The sequence below is a fragment of the Chiroxiphia lanceolata genome, chromosome 8 (assembly GCF_009829145.1).
Source record: "Chiroxiphia lanceolata isolate bChiLan1 chromosome 8, bChiLan1.pri, whole genome shotgun sequence".
Classification (NCBI taxonomy): Eukaryota; Metazoa; Chordata; class Aves; order Passeriformes; family Pipridae; genus Chiroxiphia; species Chiroxiphia lanceolata.
Window position 1 is genome coordinate 4,606,225 of NC_045644.1, and position 22,944 is coordinate 4,629,168.

General features: G+C 44.4%; 1 protein-coding gene and 1 long non-coding RNA gene across 3 annotated transcripts in view; one reads left to right on the forward strand and one right to left on the reverse strand.

Moving 5' to 3' along the window:
- Nucleotides 1-847: 847 nt before the first annotated feature.
- Nucleotides 848-4,614, reverse strand: LOC116790521. Its single transcript, XR_004358387.1, has 2 exons — nt 4,325-4,614; nt 848-3,048 (listed from the first exon to the last, which is right to left on the reverse strand). It is a non-coding gene; the product is annotated as an uncharacterized LOC116790521 (long non-coding RNA).
- An 86-nt stretch (nt 4,615-4,700) lies between these two features.
- Nucleotides 4,701-22,944, forward strand: part of DOCK1 (dedicator of cytokinesis 1) — a 282,369-nt gene continuing 264,125 nt past the window's right edge. For both annotated transcript variants that reach the window (XM_032694686.1, XM_032694687.1), the window contains exon 1: nt 4,701-4,823. In XM_032694686.1, coding sequence (XP_032550577.1) covers nt 4,778-4,823 — 46 coding nt within the window. In that variant the 5' untranslated portion in view covers nt 4,701-4,777. The remainder of the gene's footprint in view (nt 4,824-22,944) is intronic.

Sequence of the window (22,944 nt, forward strand, 5' to 3'; positions counted from 1 at the left end):
CCAGAAACACATCGCTTTGGAAACTCCCGTGTATTTGTAAAGAGCACCTAGAGATGTTCACACATTTGCATTTAAACACCCAACCCACTGAAGAAAACTTGTTTATTAAATCACTTTCAGTATAGCACAGTCTGAAGGAACATAACTTAGGAAAGAATCACTTTTTTTATGTACAGCCAAGCCCCATTTTTTAGGCTGACACACAAACAGTTTAATAAAAAAATATTACTTAAAAAATTAGTATCTTTAGCACCTTTTTGAACTGAGTATCTTTACCTTCTCTCTGCAGGAATAATTACTTATCCTTTAAATTCCTGACAGCCCCATAATCTCTGGATATAAAAATTCAAATGCAAGAAGGAAGTAACTGTGGATTGAGTCAGCAGGATGGAAGGAGAGATGCTCTCCATAACCCATCTGAGAGATCCCAAACCAGTGCAATCAATGCAATATATGTCACAGTAGCTAAATAAATTCAAACGCTGCCTTGGAACACTTCTGCTGGCACAGGAAGTTGGTTATCACAAATGTCATTACCCTCTTGGAAGAAAAGCTTAAGACATATCCACAGGTAATCAAAATGCTTCTGTAAAAGTGAAAGGAAGAGCAAAGATCACTGAGCATCCTCAAAAACACATGGGCAAGGCCTGGAAGAGCACAAAATTTCCCACTATCGTCAAACTTTGTCCAGGTTTATAAATGCCACACCTTGGCTGACTGAAGCCAACAGTAATGTCAAAGGAAATGCAGTTTTGTCTTCTTAATTCCCCTGAAAATGGCCCAAATGCATCTGTAAGACATCCCCAAAATCACAGATATATCAGGTATATGTAAAACCATGGCTGAAGTAACACAAACTTATAAACATAATTTTATGTCCATTCTGACTCAAAGCAATATATTGTAAAAAACAGAGTATTTATTAAACTTGTCTTTCCATCAGGTACAGAACCCTCTTGCTTTGTGAATACCCAGACATGGAACACAGGCAGTTTTCATCAGAGAAATGATCTAGAGAGCACAGAGGTCATTCACCCCAAATGGAAATTGTACAGCAAAACTAGATGATGAGCAGCTGCTTGGAAGCAATAACATCTTCAACACAATATATTTAACAGAAATAGAAAAGCCAAACAGTTATTTATTAAAGTTTTTATAAGTTCTCCACATCTCCTGGGAGGAATATTTCCAAGAAGAATTTGCATTGTGTGTGCACAATAACTACTCATATGTTTTGACTGAGAGTGTTGTATTTACTTACAAGGCCTGATGATGAAAAATATTATTATTACAAAAACCTGTGCTATTTAACTGAGATGGAACAAACATTCCCCTTGTGTAATTATATGCAATAACTATGAAACTAATCTTGATCATATCTGTACATTTATGGAGTATCTTTTATTTATTGCAAATCTATCTCAGGCAGGGTAACAGTTCTGTTTCCATTCATCCTTTTGAGAAGATACTGCGACAAGAATTTCAAATATCATCCACGGCCAAATACTGCATTTGGATTTCCTGGAATTAATGTTATGAAAAGGAATGTTTCTGTGCTCCAAGAGAAGTGCCTCCAATGCAGTGTGATGCATTGAAAAAATAAGGTGAGAATCCAAGGAGTTGACATAAGGATGTGATAAAACTTTCAGATTTTATGGAAAGAAGCATTTTTTGGTTTCCTCTTAATAAATGAAAACCATACATGCACAGTGTGAAGAATCATATCCTGCCTAGGCATGTAAAATATGTCAGCTTGAACATTTTACTATTTAATGAAAAATGTTTTTCAGGATAGTTTATATTATGTTTGCAAGAGAAAAATAAAACTCTTCTATTTTCTCACTATTACAGTCCTATGCCATTACCATTTCTTCTTAGCTGTAAAAAAAACAGCATTGGGATATTTATGCTTGGTGAATTAGGAGTATTTTTTTACTGGCTATCAAAATTTTAGTGGCATTAGCTCTATTTGTAACAGGTTTTCATTAAAATGAAAATGTGGGAAGCAATAAAATGAATATGGACCCTCATCAACATCAGCGAGGCTTTATGGTGGTCTTGGGACCAGTTGTGTTGTATTTGTTACACATCATCATCAGACAACAGGACAAACCTCTTTTTTCACTGACATCAAAATAAATTTTGCTGTTGTATGGATTGTATGGACTAAATATGTAGAATATGTAAATAATTCTTTAGCTTTCATTTGATTGAATCTGGTGTTTCCTGCCTTAGGCATGCACTTAATCTTCAGGTCCCACTTAGTACAGGTATAAATGTAAACTGAGACTAAGGAGTGCCAATCTATATAAGAATTAATTTAACCCCTGATTAACACCCCAAGAAAGCACATTCTTCACGAAGGGTAAACATGGTCCCTTACCCTCCCTCAAAATAGAAACAAACATCACAGTTTGACTTCCAGATTTGAGGTCCAGAAAGGAGAAATGAGCAACAGCTCATTTATTAACTAATTACAGCTATCTGCAATGCTCAATTAACATCAGTGTGCTGCTTTGTATCCCCTGCTCACACCCCCAAAGCCACTGCAGTTCCAGGAAAGGAATCTAAATGAAAAGTCAATCAGCTTCCCTGCTTTACAGATTGTTACATTAACGGCCTTAAAAGTCTCTAAACCATCTAATGCCTGAGCAGTTTCTACACCTTTGCTGCATATATTTAGGAGCACCACAAAAAATAACGCACCAGTTGTATAAAAGTGTGAAACATTAAGTGTTGGAAATAAACGTTATTGCTGCACTGCTTTTCCACTCCACTTTGTCTTGTGTGGAAAAGCAAAGGTGACTATAGGCACAGAGCAAGTACATCCATTATCTCAGTTAATTCACTTTGATTTCCCTTACAAAAATAAACCTGTGAAATCAAAGAGCTCACTTGTAAGTTGTCTTTGGTAAGGCTCAAATCATTCCTCCATTAGCTCAGGATAAAGATGATGAGCCACGACTTCGAAAACCTTTTGATCTCCTCACTCCCAGGCAGAATGAATGAAGGTGCAGGAGTTTGCTCTCTCCCAGTGGCCTTTGGATTCTGCAGGACAGGGGCAATGAAATTTAGATTAGTTTGAACATGTAGAGGATGATCTGGGAAACTAATCCCAAAGATCGGCAAAGGAAAGCTACATGAAAAGAGGAGCAGACTCCTTCAGGTGTTTGAGAGAATATTTGATCTCAAAACCTGACAGTAAAGAGAGCTGTTGCAGAAACTCGCCCTTTGCCATCCCACCAAAAGAACAGGACAGATAAAAGATTCAACCCCGGACCTATTTTAATCCTTAAATTTGTGGTACAGAGCTTCCCCTTTGGCTGAGGACTAATCCTTCCAAATTACAGCCAGTCAGACATTTCCTCTCTCCTTATTTCTCTTAAGTGTTATCCTTCTGTTTTTGTTGACTTTTACACAGTTTATTTTCTATATCCTAAAGGCTTTTTAAAAAATTTTGTTTTTAAATCACAGTCCTCGATCTCTCCAAGATTACAGAGGTTTTGGATTTAGGTCTAGAAATCAGAAAGTTTATAATTTTTACAGCCCAGGAAAGATTTGCTCCGAAAGGTGTGCTCAACATCCAATGATTTGAGTTAGAAAGGACCTTCAACACTATCTTGTTCCACTCCCTGCCATGGGCAGGGACACCTTCCACTAGCCCAGGTTGCTCCAAGCCTCGTCCAACTTGGCCTTGGACACTTCCAGGGATGGGGCAGCCACAGCTTCTCTGGGCAACCTGTGCCAGGGCCTCACCATCCTCATACCCAACAATTCCTTCCCAATATCCTACCTAACCCTGCCCTCTGGCAGTGGGAAACCATTCCCCCTTCTCCTGTCCCTCCAGGCCCTTTTCCCAAGTCCCTCTCCAGCTCTCCTGGAGCCCCTCTGGGCACTGGAAGGGGCTCTTAGGTCTCCCTGGATCCTTCTCTTCTCCAGGTGAACACCCCCAGCTATGCCAGCCTGGCTCCAGAGCAGAGGGGCTCCAGCCCTTGGAGCATCTCCGTGGCCACCTCTGGACTTGCTCCAGCAGCTCCACATCCTTCTTGTGGTCCCCCCGAGCTGGAGGCAGCTCTGCAGGTGGGGTCTCATCTGAGAGGGGCAGAATCCCCCCCTCCCCTGCTGCCCAGGCTGTGGGATCAGCCCAGGACACTTGGGGGTTTGTGGGCTGGATCGTGCCCAGCCTCTCACCCACCGGCTCCCCCAAGCCTTTCTCCCAGGGCTGCTCCATCGGTTCATCCCCAGCCGGCATCGATACAGGGGGTTGTCCCGACGCCGGTGCAGCACCAGCACCTGGCATTGTTAAACCTCACGACGTTCTTACAGGCCCACTTCTCGAACCCGTCCATGTCCCAAACGCAGAGTCCGCCACAACCGCGAAACATCCGCAGAAAGCCCGTTTTAACGCCGCACCGCTGCGAAGGAAACCCTTTTTGCGCAGGCACCGAAACTTTCCGTCGGAGCACCACCAGGTGCACCTGGAATACAATCAGGGAGGCACCTCCCCGTCCCGCTGTCATTTGTGCGGGAGCCGGGCGTGTTTTCCCGTCGGTGGGAGCCGCAGGGCTGGTTCCCCGAGCGTCCCCCGGGAGCGCTCCCGCATCCCCGGGCGCGGGCGGGATGCGGAGGGCGGGCGGCCCGGAGGGAAGGGGCGGCCGGCCGGGCTCCGGCTCCGCCCGCACCACATGATCCGAGAAACTTTTCCCGTCCCGCGGTTGGAAAATGGCGGCGTAGGGAGCGGGGCTCTCGCATCCCGGCGCCGGCGGCTCCCAGCGCCATGACCCGCTGGGTGCCCACCAAAAGGGAGGAGAAGTACGGCGTAGGTGAGGACACACCGCCCCCAGCCCGCCTGCTGCCCCGCGGGGGGACCCCCGGCCCGGGCCTCCCCCATCCCATCCCGTCCCATCCCATCCCATCCCTGCCCGGCTCCCCCGCTGCGCTCCCCTGGAAGCGGCAGGGATGGATCCTCCCCTCCGGGGCCGGGATGGAGCGCGGTGCCCCCCGTGTTCCCGGTGTTCCCGGGACCCCCCTGGCGCGCTCCGTGCGCCCCCCGCCTGCCGGGACTCGCTCCCAGGAACTTTTAGGAGTTGTCTGGGAGCGAGCAGCGCTCTAGCTGGAAAAGTTGCCTTTCCCTTCGCTCCGCTGTTGCTGCCTCTTCCCGAGCGCTGCTCGGAGTAGAAAAGGCTTGGGAGTTGTTTCCACGTCGGTTTCTTTCCCCACCTCGCTGGTGGGAGCAGAGCAGGATACGCTTCCCAAGCTGCATCCTTGGTTGCCGCTGGGAGCCCACCCTGTGTCCTGTCCCTCTTTTGGAGGTTTTGAGGCTCCCAGGGACGGGGCTCTGGCTCTGCGGGGAGTGTGATGTTCATACAGATGAGGGGTTTCCCTGCGCGCTGCTCTCCGCGGATCCATTTCGTTCTCTCCGCTCCTTCCGTCGCTCCCAAACAGAGGGGGATTGTTCCCAGCTGGTGGTTAAAACATCTCCGCTCTAATTAAACAGCACCAAAGCCCCGTGGGTTTGGGCAGGGCTGTGCCGAGAGGCCCGTCCTGAGTTTAAAGACGTTTGATTTCGAGCAAAAGAGTATTTTTTTTTTTTTTTTTTTTTTTTTTTTTTAGGGCTTGCAGAGAAGAAAACTTTAGTGGCATGAATGAGCGTTTGTCTTGGGGAAGGAAATAATAAATCTGACTATTCAAATTGGAGAGGCGAAATTCAGTGTCCACCACAGTTCTTGGACTGGATTGATTGTGAAGAAAAACTTTTCATGTAAACCTACGGATAAGCCTTGTATAAATGAAGTGAGCAGGAAAAAGAGAGTTTCTGGGTCTAAGGAGAGCCCATGTGAATTATAGGGATGAATTTTAAATTCTGTCTGTATGTCCCGAGGAAACATGGCACAGCTTTTAAATGCTTAGCAAACCCCAGTTACACTGTGTGAGACCCAGGAGTAATTTCAGTGCTGAGGATGCAGGACAACTGTATGGAAGCAAAAGTGTTGCTGGTGGCAGTCGCTCATTAGGTTCCCAGATTACCTCCTCGTGGTGTGGGATGGGTGTTTGGGATGATAAATTGTCGTGTAGTAGAAGTTGTTACAAACCACTCGAAAGCAAGTTCCTCTTCTGCAGGAACTCGTGTCTGCTGCTGTGGTGGAGGCCACTGCCCAGACCTGGCTTTCCAGGAATCCATGTCTTGGGAGTGACTTTGAAAGGATGAGAGAGAAAGAAGTGCAGAATAAACTGAGTAATTTAAAATATGCTCTAGGTAAATATGGATCTTCAGCGTTGGAGTTTGTGTAATAAGAGAACTAGACTTAACTGTAATTTAAGAATAAAAAAATCACGTTTCCCAGTTTGAAAACGCACAAGGCGATGTGCTCAGCTGGTGTTTAGTTGGTATATTTTGTTTGTGACCAGAGAAGTTTGTGGTGGGTTTGTAATAGGATTGTTTTTCTTTCATAGTTTGTTTTCTTTTTCCTGCAAATAAACTGAGAGGGACTGTCTTCCCCAAACTGGGGTATTTCTCTGCTGAATCACAGGGGTGTGAGAGTTGAAAGTTGCCTTGCAGGGAGATAAAATTGGATTTAGAGTTAATTGAACGTTGCAATTCACTGGGCTGTTTTGGGAGGGATAGATTCCTTTTGGTGTCGCTGGGCTTCCTCCTGAGGAGAATGAATATTCAGTTTTGTTTTATGTGTTTGGTTATATGTGTTTGTGTTCTTAAAAAAGGGCACCTGTGTACACTGCGAGTCTTCTGATGTTTTATTTTTTGCTGCTTGTGAAATTGGAGGTTGTGGAGAATTGATGCCACAGTTACACAGTCCCAAACAGAATTGGAGAAGGCACTGTTAAGCCAAAAGTTCTAACATAAGAATATTTTTCTTGCTATTTGCCCTGACCAATCCTGCAGACTGAGGTTGACTCAGTATTGTCTGATAGTGAAACAGAAACATCTTCATGTTCCCAAAGAGTATTGTTAATTGAACTGCCATCTTAGTGATATGTAATGTATTCTGTGTGGATCTCATCAGTCCATATAAATATCTCCAAGGGGTGTCAGAGGATGGTGTCAGACTCTTTTTGGTGATGTGCAGCCGTGGGACGAGGAGCAATGGCCATAAACTAAAACAAAAGAAGTCCCACCTCAACATGAGGAAGAACTTTGCATGGAGGGTGGCAGAGCACTGGAACAGCTGCCCAGGGAGGCTGTGGAGTCTCCCTCTCTGGAGACATTCCAACCCCAGGTGGATGTGTTCTGGTGACCCTGCCTTGGCAGGGGGGTTGGACTAGATGAGCTCCAGAGGTCCCTTCCAACCCCAATAGTTCTGGCATTCAGTGTGCACGCTTCCCTAAAGCAGAAATAGCAGGAAGGTGTGTTCTGTTGTGATTGTTACTTGTGTCACAATAGTGAGAGCTCAGAACTGTGGGCATATATAGAGAGATGTTTATATTTAAAGAGATGTTTATATATGTGTGTTTATATACAAAGAGATGTTTATATATGAAATATACACATGTTCATGTCATACATATATTTACTTTCCCCCCTCCTCTTGGCTGGTATATTTCTGTGCACCACTGAGGATTTTTAACATATCCAGTCCCGAACATCTGCTGGCTGTGATGCAGCTGGAATAAATTAAGGCAACAATCTGTGCTGAGACCGTGCTAGGACACAGGTGTGTTAAGGAAGGCTCCTCCTGCCCAGCCCTTTGCCCTGGCACAGTGAGGTCTGTGGTGCTGCTGGATTTCCTGCACTCAAATGAAGTGAATTTGGTGTTGTACAGAGGCATTATCTCAGCAGGCACTTGTGAGCATGACTCAGCTCCGCTTCCTGAGAGAGTTCAGGGGAGGCTGCACAAGGGCTGGGTGTGGGTATAATGGGATAATATGGTTATTAGATTAACATATGGGGAGCCCTGCGAAACAGGAAAACCATCAGCTTAATTGGAGAAGGTTTTCCCCGCTCCTGATGCTGCGTGTCCTTCTCCTTCCTCTCAATCCTGCCTTTCATCTCCCTCCCTGAGCTGGGGGGATGCTTATGGTTGTGTTGAGGGGGCCCTGTGGGTGTATGGTTTCCTTAGAGGGGACATCAGAGGCTGTTGGAGTCCCAGGACTTCTCATGTCTGCTGTGTCCCCTCGGTGGCACCAGTGGCTCCGGAGTGTGGCTGCTCAGTCTCCCGTTTCCTGCTTTTAGCGTGATGTGAAAATTGTAATTTTGGTGTTCTTCCTTAATGAGATGTAATGAGCTGCTTTGGCAACTCTGTGAGCCTGAACAAAGCTTCTGAGATAGCATTAAGTGGTGGTAGTAGCTTCCAAATCCTCATGACTTCTGCTGTTGTTTGACCCTTTGCCTTTGGGCTGAGAACTGCGGTGAGAGGTAGAACTGGTGCCACTGTGGTCTTACTATAAATACTGTATTTAAAATGCCTTTGTGTCCAAAGGTTTGAGCCTATATGGGGGAATTAGACCATTACTATGATAGTTTAATCCCTTTTTTTCCCGTTTTTTTTTTTTTAATGAATGGTGAAATAAAGAAATAGTGTCCTTGGATGGTTGGATGTGGAAGGAGAACTTCCCAATTATGGGGCTTGTGAGCCCTGTTGAGATCCTCTTAATTTTCAGGCTGGGGTCTCTACTTTGTTACTCCTGATGAGAACATGGATAGTTGTGCCCTTGCTGTAGTCAGTAAGTGTCTCTGCCTTGTAGGCAAAGTGCTCCTGTCCTTGGACAGCTTCATGAATCCTGTGTCCAGTTCTGTCCCCTCACTGCAGGAAAGACATTGAGGGACTGGAGCATGTCCAGGGAAGGGAATGGAGCTGGAAGGGTCTGGAATATAAATCCTGTGAGCAGCAGCTGAGGGAGCTGGGGGGGCTCAGCCTGGAGAAAAGGAGGCTCAGGGGGGACCTTCTCCCTCTCTGCAACTCCCTGACAGGAAGGGGGAGTTGGGGGAGGTCGGACTCTGTTCCCAGGGAAAAAGGAACAGGATGAGAGGAAACAGCCTCAAGCTGTGCCAGGGGAGGGTCAGGTTGGACATCTGGAGAATTTCTTCATGGAAAGGGTGGTCAGGCATTGGAAAGAGCTGCCCAGAGAGGTGGTGGAGTCCCTATCCCTGGAGGTGTCCGAGGAGCACCTGGACATGGCACTCAGTGCTCTGGGCTGGGTAACAAGGTGGGGATCGGGCACAGGTTGGACTTGATGGGCTGGGAGGGCTTTTCCAGCCTTAAGTCCACCCTGTGCCCGATTCCCACCTTGTCACCCAGCCCAGAACACTGAGTGCCATGTCCAGGCATGCCTTGGACACCTCCAGGGATGGAGACTCCACTGCACTGTGTAGGGTGGGTGTCTATATCTACATTAGTTTTAAAAAAAAAAAGAAGCAAACAAAAAACCAACCGCCAAACAAATCCGTGCCTCTCTGTGCCTCACCAGTTGAGAGTTCCTGTATTTTTCCTTGTTACTGGTGAGTTTTTGTTGCGTGTCATGACAGGACAGATCATAACTAGCCAGATTTTAGATGTGGACTTTGGCCCCACTTCACACTGAGGGTGTTTTAGTGCCTCTGTGAGATTGGGAGAGCTTTTCCAAAGGTGTATATGGAAGTATCTTCATACCAGGTACATAGAAATACATGTTTGTTATTATTAGGGGAGGGCTGTGAGGAGTTGGTGAACTATGTGGTGATACCATGATCATGATACGTATTTTGCAACTGAGTTTTGCTCTTTGAATGGGGGAATAGGAATTTGGTAATGCTGGTGGAAGCACAGGAAGTCCTTCAGCCCAGCACTGCTGCTTCACTTCTTATGCTCCAGGGAGGACTGTGGTGCTGTGGGACAGATTTAAGGCTTTTGTGGAACCCTGGAGTTGTGGTTTATGGCTGTGGTGAGTGGTGGTGGCATGTGGAGACTCTTTTGGATTAAAGTGACCTTGTGTATGTGTATTCATGCCTTAAAGTAGGGAAGAAAAAATTTAAGGAAATTGGAAAAGATGCATCTTAGAAATGCATTTGTTTAATTTTAGTGCTGCTGTGTTGTGAGAGAGGTTTGGAGCTGCCTGGCATGACAGGACAGGTACCTTTGCAGTGTTAGTGGCAGCAGGACCATGCTCTGACACGTCCCAAACCCGTAGAGTGAAAATGAAAATGCCCATGAAAGATTTGCTTCCTTATTGATCAGTGTTTGATCGGTATTGATCAGTCACTCTGACTGAGCACATGCAGCCTCAGTGTCCTAGAGACAACAAACCCCAGGGACACCCAAATTAGGGCTTTATTTGTGGTATCCTTCTCCTGTGAGGAAAGGCTGGGAGAATTTGGATCGTTCAGCCTGGAGAAGTTGTGGGGTGACTGAATTGTGGCCTTCCAGGACCTGATGGGAGCTGACAGGAAAGATGGAGAGGGAATTTTTACAAGGGCTGGAGTAACAGGGCAAGGTGGAGTGGCTTCAAACTGACAGTAGGTTTAGGTGGGATATTGGGAAGGAATTGTTGGCTGTGAGGGTGGGGAGGCCCTGGCACAGGTTGCCCAGAGAAGCTGTGGCTGCCCCATCCCTGGAAGTGTCCCAGGCCAGGTTGGACAGGGCTTGGAGCAACCTGGGCTAGTGGAAGGTGTCCCTGCCCCTGGCAGGGAGTGGAACTGGCTGGTCTTTAAGGTTCTTTCCAACCCAAACCAGTCTGGGATTGGTCTTTAAGGTTCTTTCCAACCCAAACCAGCCTGGGATTCTATCTTTTCAACACCTTTTTGTTGCCTGCTTGCTGAGGGGATGCATTTCCACGTTCCCCCATCCCTGTCACCCCATGAAGCAGAGGGAAGGGCCTGGTAGCTGAAACACGCTCTTTCCTACATAAGTGACCTTAATTTGACTGCAGGCATGTGCTCAATTACTCCCAGTTTACTCAGCAGCCACTATTGTTCTCTATCAATAAACACTTGTTGCAAACAACAGATTGGAGAGGGATAAAGATACCGGATAAGTGTGTACTCCTGTTTGTTTTCATCCAGGTCAGCAACAACATTACAAGCTGGGATTGTTCTGAGAAATGATTAGGGATTTACCAGGAATTATTACTCTTTTTTTCTCATAGAGCACGTACTGACTTCCAGTAGGCAGCCAGCTCTGTAATACAGAGCTTTTATTTAACTCTCTCTGCAGAGAAAGTTTTCAGTCAGTTTAGGGATTTTTTTTCAGCTGTTAGTTTTGCTCTTGTTCCTAGAAAATAGAAGGGGAGGGAGAGTTTTCACAAGATGAGGTTTCACACCATGCGTGATACACAAGAATGGCAGTGACAGTAGGTCCAGGGGCTGATTTAAGGTTTTTGGTTTGGTATTTCCATCCCTGGAAGCATTCAAGGCCAGGTTGGATGGGGTCTAGTAGAAGGTGTCCCTGCCCATGGCAGGGGGTGGAACTGGATGGTCTTTAAGGTCCCTTCCAAGTCAGACCATTCTGTGATTTCAAGTAGCACCTTGGTGGGTTTGAAGTTATCCCCTTTATCTCTAATATTATAAATGCTTGACTTGGGTGCACTGAAACAATGCTAATTTTGGGCTCTTTACCACACTTGGCACGGATTTCTTTGTGCTCTAAGTGCATTTTCCTTTCTGCAAAGGCAAAGTTTGCACGGAAGGGGAAAATAAACTGGAGGTAACTTAGAGTCAAAGCAACGTCTCCAGGAAGCCTTTCTGTCAGCTGCAACTGCGGGTGTAAGTGTTGGGATAATTTTTCCTTTAAATATTTGTGTTTCTGGGGTTTACCCAGTGTTGGCTGTAGGGCACATGCAGAATATGCTTTGTCTAATCCTTCAGTGCAGCCCTGCTGGACCGAAATCCAATACATCTTGTTAACTACCTGTAGATGTGTCCAACTCTAGATAAATAGCTGAAAGCTGACTTATATTAATGAATGGAAGCTCCAGCAAGGACCTGCTGCTAATCCAGTCTTAAGGTATTTACTCTATCAAAGGTGTCACTCTTGTCTCTCCTCTTTGACTTGCTGCAAGTCCAAAACTTCCACAAAGCATTCAGTGGTGCTGCTCTTCATTATTATGGTTCTCCTTTGACAGGGAGACGGACCACTGAAAAATTAACTTTTTTTATTTTTTTTTTAAACTTAAAAACATTTTTAATTCTGTTTTCTAGCCTGTGGTAGCCCCTAAGGCTGTTCTGACAATAGTAATTTTCTGAGTAAGGTTTTAATCAACTCCTTAACGAGTTATTGGAATACTTTCCTCCTTTAGCTTGGGGGAGTATTGAAACCTTGCCCTGTCTAAACTAAAAAGTGTTCAATAAGAGATAATTGTTGTAATTCTGAAACTTTATTTCTGTTTTCAGGCTGTAGTTGAGAAAACATTTGTATATTTCTAGTATTATTTGGCCATGTTTATGTAACTTGTGCATTAAATCTGATTTCTGATGTAAAGATTTGTAACACAGAAAGCAGCAGTGGCTGAATTTTAATTTTGTCAGCAAAAATAGGAAATATCTCTGGAAATACTTTTGTGCTCCATGTAGCTTTGTAACTAAACTGAAATAATTACACTGAGAACTATTCTGTGTAATCAGGGATCCACATACGTAACAAAACAAGCAGATGGATAAATAACTGAGGTAACTATTGCCTGTGATACATGAGTTTTGGTGGTTTTTTGTATAATATTTCTCAGCACTGCTGCTTTGTTTCCAGTATTGCTGATGTTATTTCTACACAGACCTTTTTATAACATGTTTTCAGAGGTTTGTGGTGGCTGATTTTGCCTAAGGGTGTTGGAGTAGCAAAATGTCTTTCTTTTACCCAGTAGAAAATACCAACAACTAAGTGGGACAGGGTTTGCTGTGTAATTTATGAACATGAATGGCAGTAAAATTGTACATAATCAATGTATGTGCTTTTAGGCACTTGGGGTTTTAAGGCACTGCGTTCTGTACATCTCTACTCTTGCAGTAGCTGTGTCACACTGATGTTTGTACTACACAAATTATTCAATATTGAGATTGAAAAGCTGCTGGAGCAGCTCCCAGGCTGAGCCTGGTGCAGGGATTTTGGATTTTGGGAGAGCTTTGTGTTGTTCCTGAGGAGTCCCATGCGTGGAAGGCATTGGTGGTGGGGTGATGGGGAATTGTCTCCCCCGTGGAGGAACCTTTTGGCTTGACCTGAGGAGTTCCTGGCAGAGCTTCCTGGAGGCACAGCTCCTGGGCAGCCTGGAAAATGTCCCTTTGGCAGTGCAGGTGGGCACTGGGGTGAGCACAGAGACTGAAGTGCTCCCAGAGCCTCTTCAAGCATCCAGATACCTCCTGGAAGTGCAGCCTTAGGTGTTTGTGTTTGCTCTGCCTGCCCTGTCCTCCTTATCCAAACAAAGCACGGAAGTACCCACGTCACTCCCTTTGCAGTTGAATGTAATAAAATAACATCTGTTGAGGGAACCCACAAGGAGCTGAGGAGGCCAGACCATACCCAAACCTCGCTCTCAAGGACCTTCAGCTGGGCTTTCCCAATTTCCATACCTGGAATAAAAAGAAAAAAAAAGAATTAAGGAATAACTTGTCAAGCCTTGGTGCTGGTGGTGCCTGGGATTCCTGAATCGGGAAGTGGGCAGAGATACAGGATCATGGAAAGCTCCACTCTTACCTGTGTCTCCAGCAGCTTGCCTGCCTCCCAGCTGGTGCTTTAGCCTTTAACACCCTCCTAATGGTACCAGCTGCTCTGCAGGAAAAAATCTTGGCAGTAGGGAATGTTTCAGTGGATGGAGTTGGGTCCTTTTATTGCCTCAGCTCAGTGTGTGTAGTATCTGTAGCAAAGGCTGTGCATCAGAAATAAAGTGAAAGCAACTGGTAATGCCAAAAGTATTCCTGTAGTAGACCCTGGAATAGGAAATATCTCAAAGCTGAGCCAGATGGAAGTCACTGATGATAATTTGAGTTTCTGAGTCTTGAGGCAGATGGTGAACAATTTAAAGGGATGCTTGCTTTCAAAAAAAAATCTGCTGTGCATATGACTGCAGTGAGCAAATCATGACCCTGGCATGGCTCTGGATTATCAAGGCAGTGGTTTGGAATGCCCTATAAATACTGTGCTCTGAAGGAGGGGTTGCACTGCAATAGTGACTGCGTGTAGATATGGTTAAGTGTGTTGCTTGGGTGAGGAAAATTATAGATAAGGGTCTGTGGGAACCTTTAAACCTTCTCTTGACTAAATATAAGGTTAATCTCTCAAAATAGGAGCGTATGAATGAAAATTGGCGTCAAAATGGCAAGAAGTGGGGTTTTTTTACTTTAATTGTTGTTTTTTAAGTAGCAGAAAGAGCTAAAAGAGGATATGCTTGTCAGCTTTTGTTTGACTTGTCTTTGACTTTTTCCTACTGCTTTGGGGTGGTCTGGGAGCATTTTTGCTGTTTGGCATCAGTCTGACTCACTTGTAGCTCTAATATGGAAAATAATGCTTACACTCAAGCCTTTATTGTGCTCTAAAATGAGATAGTGGTGGTGTTACCTGGTGTCTGGCCTCTTTTTTCATTATATCTCCTCTTTTATCCTTATACAGAAATGCCCCCCAGTTTTCTGCAGCCATCTCCCATCATCTTGCCATCCCTGCTGGAATTCCTTCCGTCCCACTCACCTGGCTCCCCCTGTTTCACACTGGGGGGAAATTGTACTTACAACTGGGGTAGATGGAAAGCTTGAGCACTGCTGTCCTCTCTGCCTCCAGCAACAAGCTGTACACTCTCTGACTCATTTTGCAGGCTGTGGAGGCTGCATTATTTCTTATGCCTTGGGTAGGGACCCTCATCCACCTCCCTGTGTTGTGCTGCCTCAGTCTTGCCTTTATTTTTCTTACCTTGACTAGTAGGTGTTGGTGTGTCTCCATCAATCCATCACCTTCCTGAGCCTTCTTTGACAAAGAATCTTAGGTGGAGTAGACTTGAGACACTGTTTATTTCCTCCTGGCTGAGGTTGGTGTGTCTTGTGTTGTGCATTTGATTTTTGGATTTTTTTTTTTTTGGCCGTGGATTGATCTGTGAAGTTTCCAGTGTGAAGGCTGAGTGGTATAACCAAACCAGTGGTTTTACTGATAGTGTTTTCAGTAAGTTGGTTTAAAAAGAAGGTGGTCTTTGGCTTTTTATTTTTCCCCTCGTTTACTTTTGGAGGTATTTTGGGCTTCCATTTCAAATCAGAGTTAGTCTGTAGAAGGCATGTCTTTGGTATGGCAGTTTCTACCTCTGTCCTTCCTTGGCAACCTGTCAACAATGCCCCTGTAGCTGTTGACAGCCTTTGTTCCACCTCTGTGTGACCTCCATTGGGCTGTTCTGCACTTTTTTTGATGCTGCTCACTGATGGTTGGGCATAAAGAAGCCAACTTTTTGTCGTGGATGTCCCAGGCAAAGGGCAGAAAAGCAGCTTCCAAACCCTGTAAGACTGGGACTACCTCACAAACACAGCAACTGGAATTGGCTCCTTTGGAAAATGGATTTAGTGACATCTGACAAAGCACTGGAGGGGATTGAAGCAGTGGATAAAGATCCCTTTCCCAGGGGTTTCAGTTATTGAGCTTTTCTGGTGAGAAAACAGTTGTTCTTGCTCACAGGTTAAGTATCTGTTCTCATTTCCAGCCACTTTTTATGGTGCAGAGGTATTTTTTAGTTTCCACAGTGTGTGAGTCAAACAGGACAAAACACCAACCCCAGACTTTTGATGGAGAGCCAAATATTCTTTTGGTATTTATTGCATTACACTTTGTTTATGTTTGTTTGTTGGTTTTGTTCTTGAGTGTTTGACTGGAACTAAGACTCTAAAAGGATTAAAAAAGCACATTAGATGTTTATCTGGATAATAAGAGCATCTGCAGTTACATTGGATGGGATTGCTTTAATGCTGAGCATTAGTGTCCTAAAGAGCTCCATGAGGTGCTGATGGATGAGGAAATTTGTTTTATAAGGTCTTGGTGTGTCTCTAAAATGTTGATGATGGTAATTGGGATTTGGACTCTGTTTTGTCATATCTGATCTCTCTACTGCTGTTGGGATGTTGCTGTAGATAGCAAGCTTTAATATGTTTATGGTAGAGCTTTCTTTAAACCAGTGCCACAGCCAGTGGGAAGAGTGTCCTATATTAGCTAGTGGACTCAGCATCCTTGGAAGTGTTCAGAGAACATGGATATGGCACTTGAGGACATGGTTTTGTGGGGAACATGGTGGGTTGATGGTTGGACTTGATCTTACAGGTCTTTTCCAACCTTAAGAATTTTATGATTAGTAAGGGTTTTTTGGGGAAAGAAATCCAAACCTTCTTTGAGAAGCAGTTTAGTCTTTGAGGAGTGCCTGAAGTAGCTGGAGTGGGAATTCTTATTCCTTAAAAATCAAGCAGTGGACTGGATATAGCCAGATAAGCACAAGTTACTAAAGACTTGTGAGAATTCCTTGGTTATGGTGCCTCTCACATTTTTGGAAGTGTTGTGTGGGTTCAGCTCAGGTTTGATTTTGTAGTTGAATGTGTTTGTGAAATGATTTATTAACACATTTTTTAATCAATCACTTGTGCTGCAAAAGAGGCCTCTGTTTATTTACTGAGCTGTGATAACTGACTGATTTAACTGGTTCAGATTTATGCCTTAAACACAAAGTACACTTTGGGTTTCCTGCAACAGCTGCTGGTTGCCACAGTTAAGAGAGCACAAAGGTGGATGTGTTCTTGGCTGTAAACCAGTAGTTTAATACTTTTAGGGCTTGAATATTTAAAATATTGGGATAGCTGTGTAAGCTTTTACAGTCCAGGTGTGATACCATCTTAACCCAGCATGCTGATCTGGAAGCTGTTCTTAAATCAAGATATAAACTTTTAAGACTAGAAGTTCGTGTATGATGTTTGTAAAATAGCATCTTGGTGCTTCCATAACATTTACATAAGGAATGTGAAAAATATAAAACAGTTCTGGGGAGGGGTAATAGAATAATTGCAGCTTAGGTGTTCAGGAGGTGGGTGGTGATAGCAATGAGAAATGACTGGGTAAATGTAGTGAAAAGGAAAATATTGGTGATGGTTAATGAAGCCTTGGGCTCCACCACTGTGTTTCACTTCTTGTTGCATCTGCACATCGCAGGGTTTCTGTGTTACCTTTGCATGCAGCAACACACTCTTGCTTTTGGGGCACTGTGAAGTTGAAGCTGTTTTTCTCTGGAACACTGAAGGCTCTTTAGCAAGGGGAGTAAGTTGGATTCCTACAGGAAAATGGCCCAAATACTCTCCCACCTTTTCCCACACTCCCTTGTGGATGTGAATCCCGCTGCTGAGTGGCCCTGGTGTCTCATAGGATGCTTGCACCAAACTTAGCCAGTGCAAGTGTGTGTTAGGGATATATTAAAAAAGAGCTGGTTTGCTGGACGTTTCTTGAGTGTATATTGTGCTGGCAATCATTAGTTTGATTTTTTTTAATAGGTTTGTTTTGAGGGAGAGGTCCTCAAAGTGGTGGATGAGTTGAGTAGTTGAGAAATAACCACTGTTTTTTAGATTAATGCAGTATTTTTACAGTGGGGAAAGCATGTTTTAAGGTGAAAGTGGTTGTGGAGACAGGATATGCTGCCCAGCATAGCACAAACTTGTGCTACCAGTTGGAGCTTGCCAAATACATTTGAGCAGAGTTTGGAAATCATGACAGGGAAATATGTCTCCTTAAGCTGTTGTTTCCTATGGAGCAGTGCTGGGAACAGCACTGGGCTGCTCCTCCAACCAGGAGCTGGCTCTGCTCCCCTTCCTTGGCTGGTGCTGCCCTGGGCATGTGCTGAGTGCTAATGCTGCACCTCTTTTCAGGGAACACTTGGATTGATGCTGGGAAAATAACATGACAAAGAGAAAGAAAGAATAATCAAAATATTGGTTTTTTTCTTATAATAGCAGGTTAGCAAGTTACTGCAGGTTAGTGGTACCTTAAACACCCTCCTGGCATTAATAAATGTGACCATCGGTGGTGTTTCTAAAATACAATTTCTTTGGGTGGTTATGCTTAGGAAGAAAGGTGTTACAGCCCTGAGCTATCCTGAATTACCAAGGGTGATTTTGAGGCTCAGGGGAGTAAGGGACGTAGTTGTAAAGGTTGTTTCTGATATTTCAGTGGGTTGAGGGGTGTCCTACGGATGGGGAACCAAACTGGTCAATCAGACAGGACTCAACAGCTGCTGGTGGAAAGTTCTCACCTGGGAATTCCTGTATACATTTGTGATTGGTTGCTGGGTTACATCAACTTTTAATTAAAAAATTAATTTATTGTAATATATATATTAAGATTATTAATTAATTTAAATAATTTTTAAAAAAGAGTTGGACTTAAAGATCCTTGTACCTCCCTTCCAAATCAGAATGCTCTGTGATTTGACTAGAAAAGGCTTTAGAATTATTAAATTAACTGATGATAAAGTTAAGGGTTGCAGCTATAAATGTGGGTTCTTATTGTGCACAAATTGTGGAGTTCAGGTGTCTGGAAGGGTGTTCTTTTACTCAGGTTTTTCTCACTTCCCAGAAGTTTATATATTTATAGAGAGAGTAAAACGTGATACTGTTTCTTAAAGAATGGTAATGTTGTATCATTCCTTCTCCTTATTTCTTGCTGAATGAATGTAAAAATTACTGTGGGTTCAGAGGATTCCCTTTAGATGGGAAACATAGATTTGTAGGGATATGAGCTCTCTCTAACAGCTCCAGCAGCTCTGGTGGAAGGGCTGGTGATGAGAAGGGGACTCTGCAGCCTGGAGTGAGCCGGACAGTGACCCTTTGTTAGGGCCAGTGGCCGAGCCAAGTGCTCTGAAAGCAGCACAAGGCATGTGATTGCTCTCTGGCTTGGAGAAAAACAATTTTTGCCTGTTTTTTTTTTTTTTTTTCAAAATGCTGCTCTTATCTTCCAGTGCATTCAGTGCTGCTTGACTCGCTGCCATGGTTACGTTTCCCCGTTAATTCTGGTCTAAGGTACAACTTCAGGGAAAGTGTCCCTTATTTCCAATTTCTGCAACAGCCTGGCTGTTTTGGGAAAGGGAAATATTGGTGGATCAAACTGTGGCTCTTAGCAGGTCGTTCCTCTCTCTAGTGTTCTTTTGGAGGAGGCAGAACGAGTTCCTCAGGGATTATTTGACTCAGGATCTGCTCTCCTACTCTGTCATTCTTGCTCTTGGAGACAGCCTGAAGGCCTGAGAGACAAATAACATGATGGCAAAGAAAAACTGAGCAAGGTTTGATGTGGAAAAAGCCTAAAGCTCGTTTATCTCTCTTCCCCGCTCCGTGAGCTTTTCTAAGAAAGCAGCAGAGGAATTTTGATTTTGTTTTCTCTTGTAGAAATACCAAGGAGGAAGAAGAGTAGAAAACATCTTCCCATCACCTCATTTCCTCCTTGCTTTAAGCTCTTTGCTCTGCATTATCAGCTCTATATTGCAGGGAATAGTGTCATTTTTCCCCTGTTTCTGCAGCAGTGCAGTAGCAGTCTTATCATGTTGAACTTGATTTTTATAGTCATGGAAATGACTGTTAAAATATAGCTGTGACATTAAGCTCTCTGCTGTAGAAATGCTTAATAAAAGACACTCTCTTTGCAAAATTATGTTCAGTGCAATAGAAACCTGCTGCAGTGGCAAGGGAGGTGCTTGAAGAAACAGGGGACTGATGCCTCAGGTGGTGCTTTGTGCCCTCCTTGAGCTCCAAATTGTGCCTGTGGGGGCTTTGACGTAATTTGTGCTGGTTTATCCTGATGCTCTGGATTGGGAAGGACTTCAGGGTTTGCCTGCATCGTTCATGTGACTCAAATCCCTTTTCAGCTTGTGAAAGGGACTGTAAGATTGAGCTTGTGGCATTTGGAGATGTTGCACCTGTTAGCAGAACATGAACTAAACCACAGGAAGTTCCACCTCAACATGAGGCAGCACTTCTTTCCGTGGAGGGTGGCAGAGCACTGGAACAGCTGCCCAGGGAGGGCAGACGGGGAGTTTCCCTCTCTGGAGACATTCCAAACCCACCTGGAAGCATTCCTGTGTCACCTGCAGCAGGTGACCCTGCCTTGACAGGGGAGTTGGACTGGATGATCTCCAGAGGTCCCTTCCAACCCCAGCACTTCTGGGATTCTGTGTCTCAATTTGGGACTTTTCCCTAAGGCTACACTTGCTGTCTGTAAAGTTGGTGCTGTCACCATCACCCTGAGGTTTGGAACAAGCTGGACTCCTACAGCTGCTGCCTGAGGGACAAGGTGTCAGTGCTGGTGCAAGGGAAGGGGCAGGGACATGCAGCGGGAGGCTCAGGAGCCAGGAATGGGTGTGGAGCTGCAGCCCTGCCAGTTTTGGTCACTTATCTCCTGGGGAACCTCAGTCCAGTGATCCTGATGTTAACTCATGGCCAGTTCATGCACATTTGATCCTCTGCCACGCTGACCATGCTGGACTGCCTCCTCTTCCCCTCCGGTGTTTAACTCTTTTCCTTCCCATGGCCAGCACACAGCTGGATGTATTTCCTCCACAGCAATATTTACGGTCTGGCAGATTTTGCAAAGGCTTCGGTAGAATTGTTTTGGAATTCCAGTTCATTAAAACCAAGTCAATTTTGAACAGTTAAGGCTCAGATGCTCTCCTTGCCTTCTTTGAGGATGTTCCCTGTAGCCCCACCACAGCAAGAGCCAAGTTACAGCTTCCTAGTGTCCCCTGGTGACACGTAGGAAAGCCAAGGGAACATCAAAACTCATTCACTTCGTGATTCTGAGTTACCAGAAGACAGATGCCAAGACATCTGCCACTAGATAGTGTTTTCTGTTAGTCTGCATCAGCATCTTGCTTTTTCTGCAGAGCCAGTGTTAAGAGCTCAGGGTGATGTGATTCCTTCTTGCATACAGGGTGTTTCAGTTAATGGACTTCTTAATATTAAAAATCAATTTGGATGTTCTTGATTGTGCTTCTTGTTAGCTGTGCATTATGGCACATTAATAATGCTGTTAAAGTCAATAATTATATATATATATTTATTTTAGCATTAGTTTCAGTTTTACACCCCCAGTACTTTGTGCTGAAGTACTCGGAATACTGATTAGCAAGAAGGAGGAGGGAGAAAGCTGTTAAACAGTGAGTTGGCATCTTACTTCATTAGCTCCCTAAAAATAAAGTGTCTGGTTTAAAAGGGAGAAGGAAGAAAAGCAAGAACCTGAACTTGCTCCTTGGTAATCTTGGCTTGGTCCAGGACTCTTTTATTTCACAGAATCACAGTATCAATTACATTGGAAAATCCCTCCAATATCACCAAGTCCACCCTGTGCCCAATCCCTGCCTTGTCCCCCAGCCCAGAGCACTGAGTGCCACATCCTTTTGTTCCTTGGACACCTCCAGGGATTGGGACTCCACCACCTGCCTGGGCAGCCCCTTCCAATGCCTGACAACCCTTTCTGTAAAGAAATTCCTCCTGATGTCCAACATGAACCTCTCCTGGTGCAACTTGAGGCAGTTTTCTCTCATCCTGTCCCTTGTTCCCTGGGAGTAGAGCCCGAGACCCCCCCTGGCTCCCTCCTCCTGTCAGGGAGTTGGAGAAAGTGAGAAAGTCCCCCCTGAGGGGGGGAGGGCGGTCCACTTTTAATTAGTGCAGAAAGGACAAGTGTGCATCTTGTTCTGTCCTACTTGAGCTCTGCCTACAGGATTCATCAGTAAAGTGGTTATGTTTCTGGAAAACAATATGACTCAAGTTTGGGGATTTCCTCAGCTTATTAATTCATGTTGGGTAGTGATAAGACACCAAATGTGATGCAAAACATATTGCTCCCCTGTGCTGCCATCTGTTAGAAAACCTGACATGTCTGCTTATGTTTAGAGAGGCTTGGTGGTCCTTCATTCTCATTGTGTCCTCATTTGGGAAGAGGGAAGACAGGCTGTCACTACAGGGATTTCAGTTTGAGGGATTCCAGAGTGCGGGTTCAGGGTTCTCTCACCCTTGACAGATGCCCTGTGTAGTTCATGGAGGAGAGACAATGCTCTCAGGCTCATGTGGGAATACAGTTCCAGATGAAACCAGGTGTGTTTCAGGAATTCACTGCTCAGGTGGAGAAGGGGTCAAAGGAATAGTCTTGCCTCTGTAAGGGAAAATGAGAATAAATCCTTACTGTCTACTTGAACTTCTTGGATTTGGTCTAGACCTGCAGTAAAAGTCACATCATAGATTTAATCAATAAGATGTAGAGTGTAACTGGGGAGGAGGAACCACAAGCTGTGTTTTCTTTGTAGGCTTGGTGGTAACTGTTTCAGGCCTAAGAATTTCTTCAGGCTTCTCCTCTCTTTAGGAAATTGATTTTTTTGGTAATGTTTGGATAACAGCATAACTGGAATATTGAGAAAGAACTGTGCATCAGGCTTGGTGAGACCAGGAATGACAAAACACAAGGTGACTTCAGATCTATCCTTGATTAATGAAATAGTCATCTTGAACAATTCTCAGGTGCACCTCCTGACTCCAACACTTCTTTTTTCTTCTTCCTTCTCCTTTGATCTCAGTTGTAGGAATTAGAACCTCATCTAGGTAAGTAGCAGAGGACTAAGGAGTCTCCCTAATACTGAAAGCAACCACTTCACTTTAGGGAAAATAGGAGTAAAACCTTCAGGTATCTTTGATTTGTAGTGCTAGAGAATTTGCAAAAGACTGCTTTCACCTCTGCATTTTCAGACTACTTTTATTGAAAAAGCACAGTTATGATTTGGGGATTTTTTTTAAAAGACAGTGTAAAATAAAGCTGTTAAATGTAGTTTGGTTTCTTTGAGGAGTGTGGAACGATTAATACAGCCCTTAATGCAAAGTAATTCCAGGGAATATTACTCTCTAACATCTTTATGGTATCTTAAGATATCTCACCTTTGATACAGTCAGAGAAAAGCTCCTTCACTATAAATTGATGTTGCCTTTGTTTTGCTTTTTCCTTTTTTTTCTCCTTTGTCACCTCTTTAATTCTTGTGTTGCCATCCTCCTTT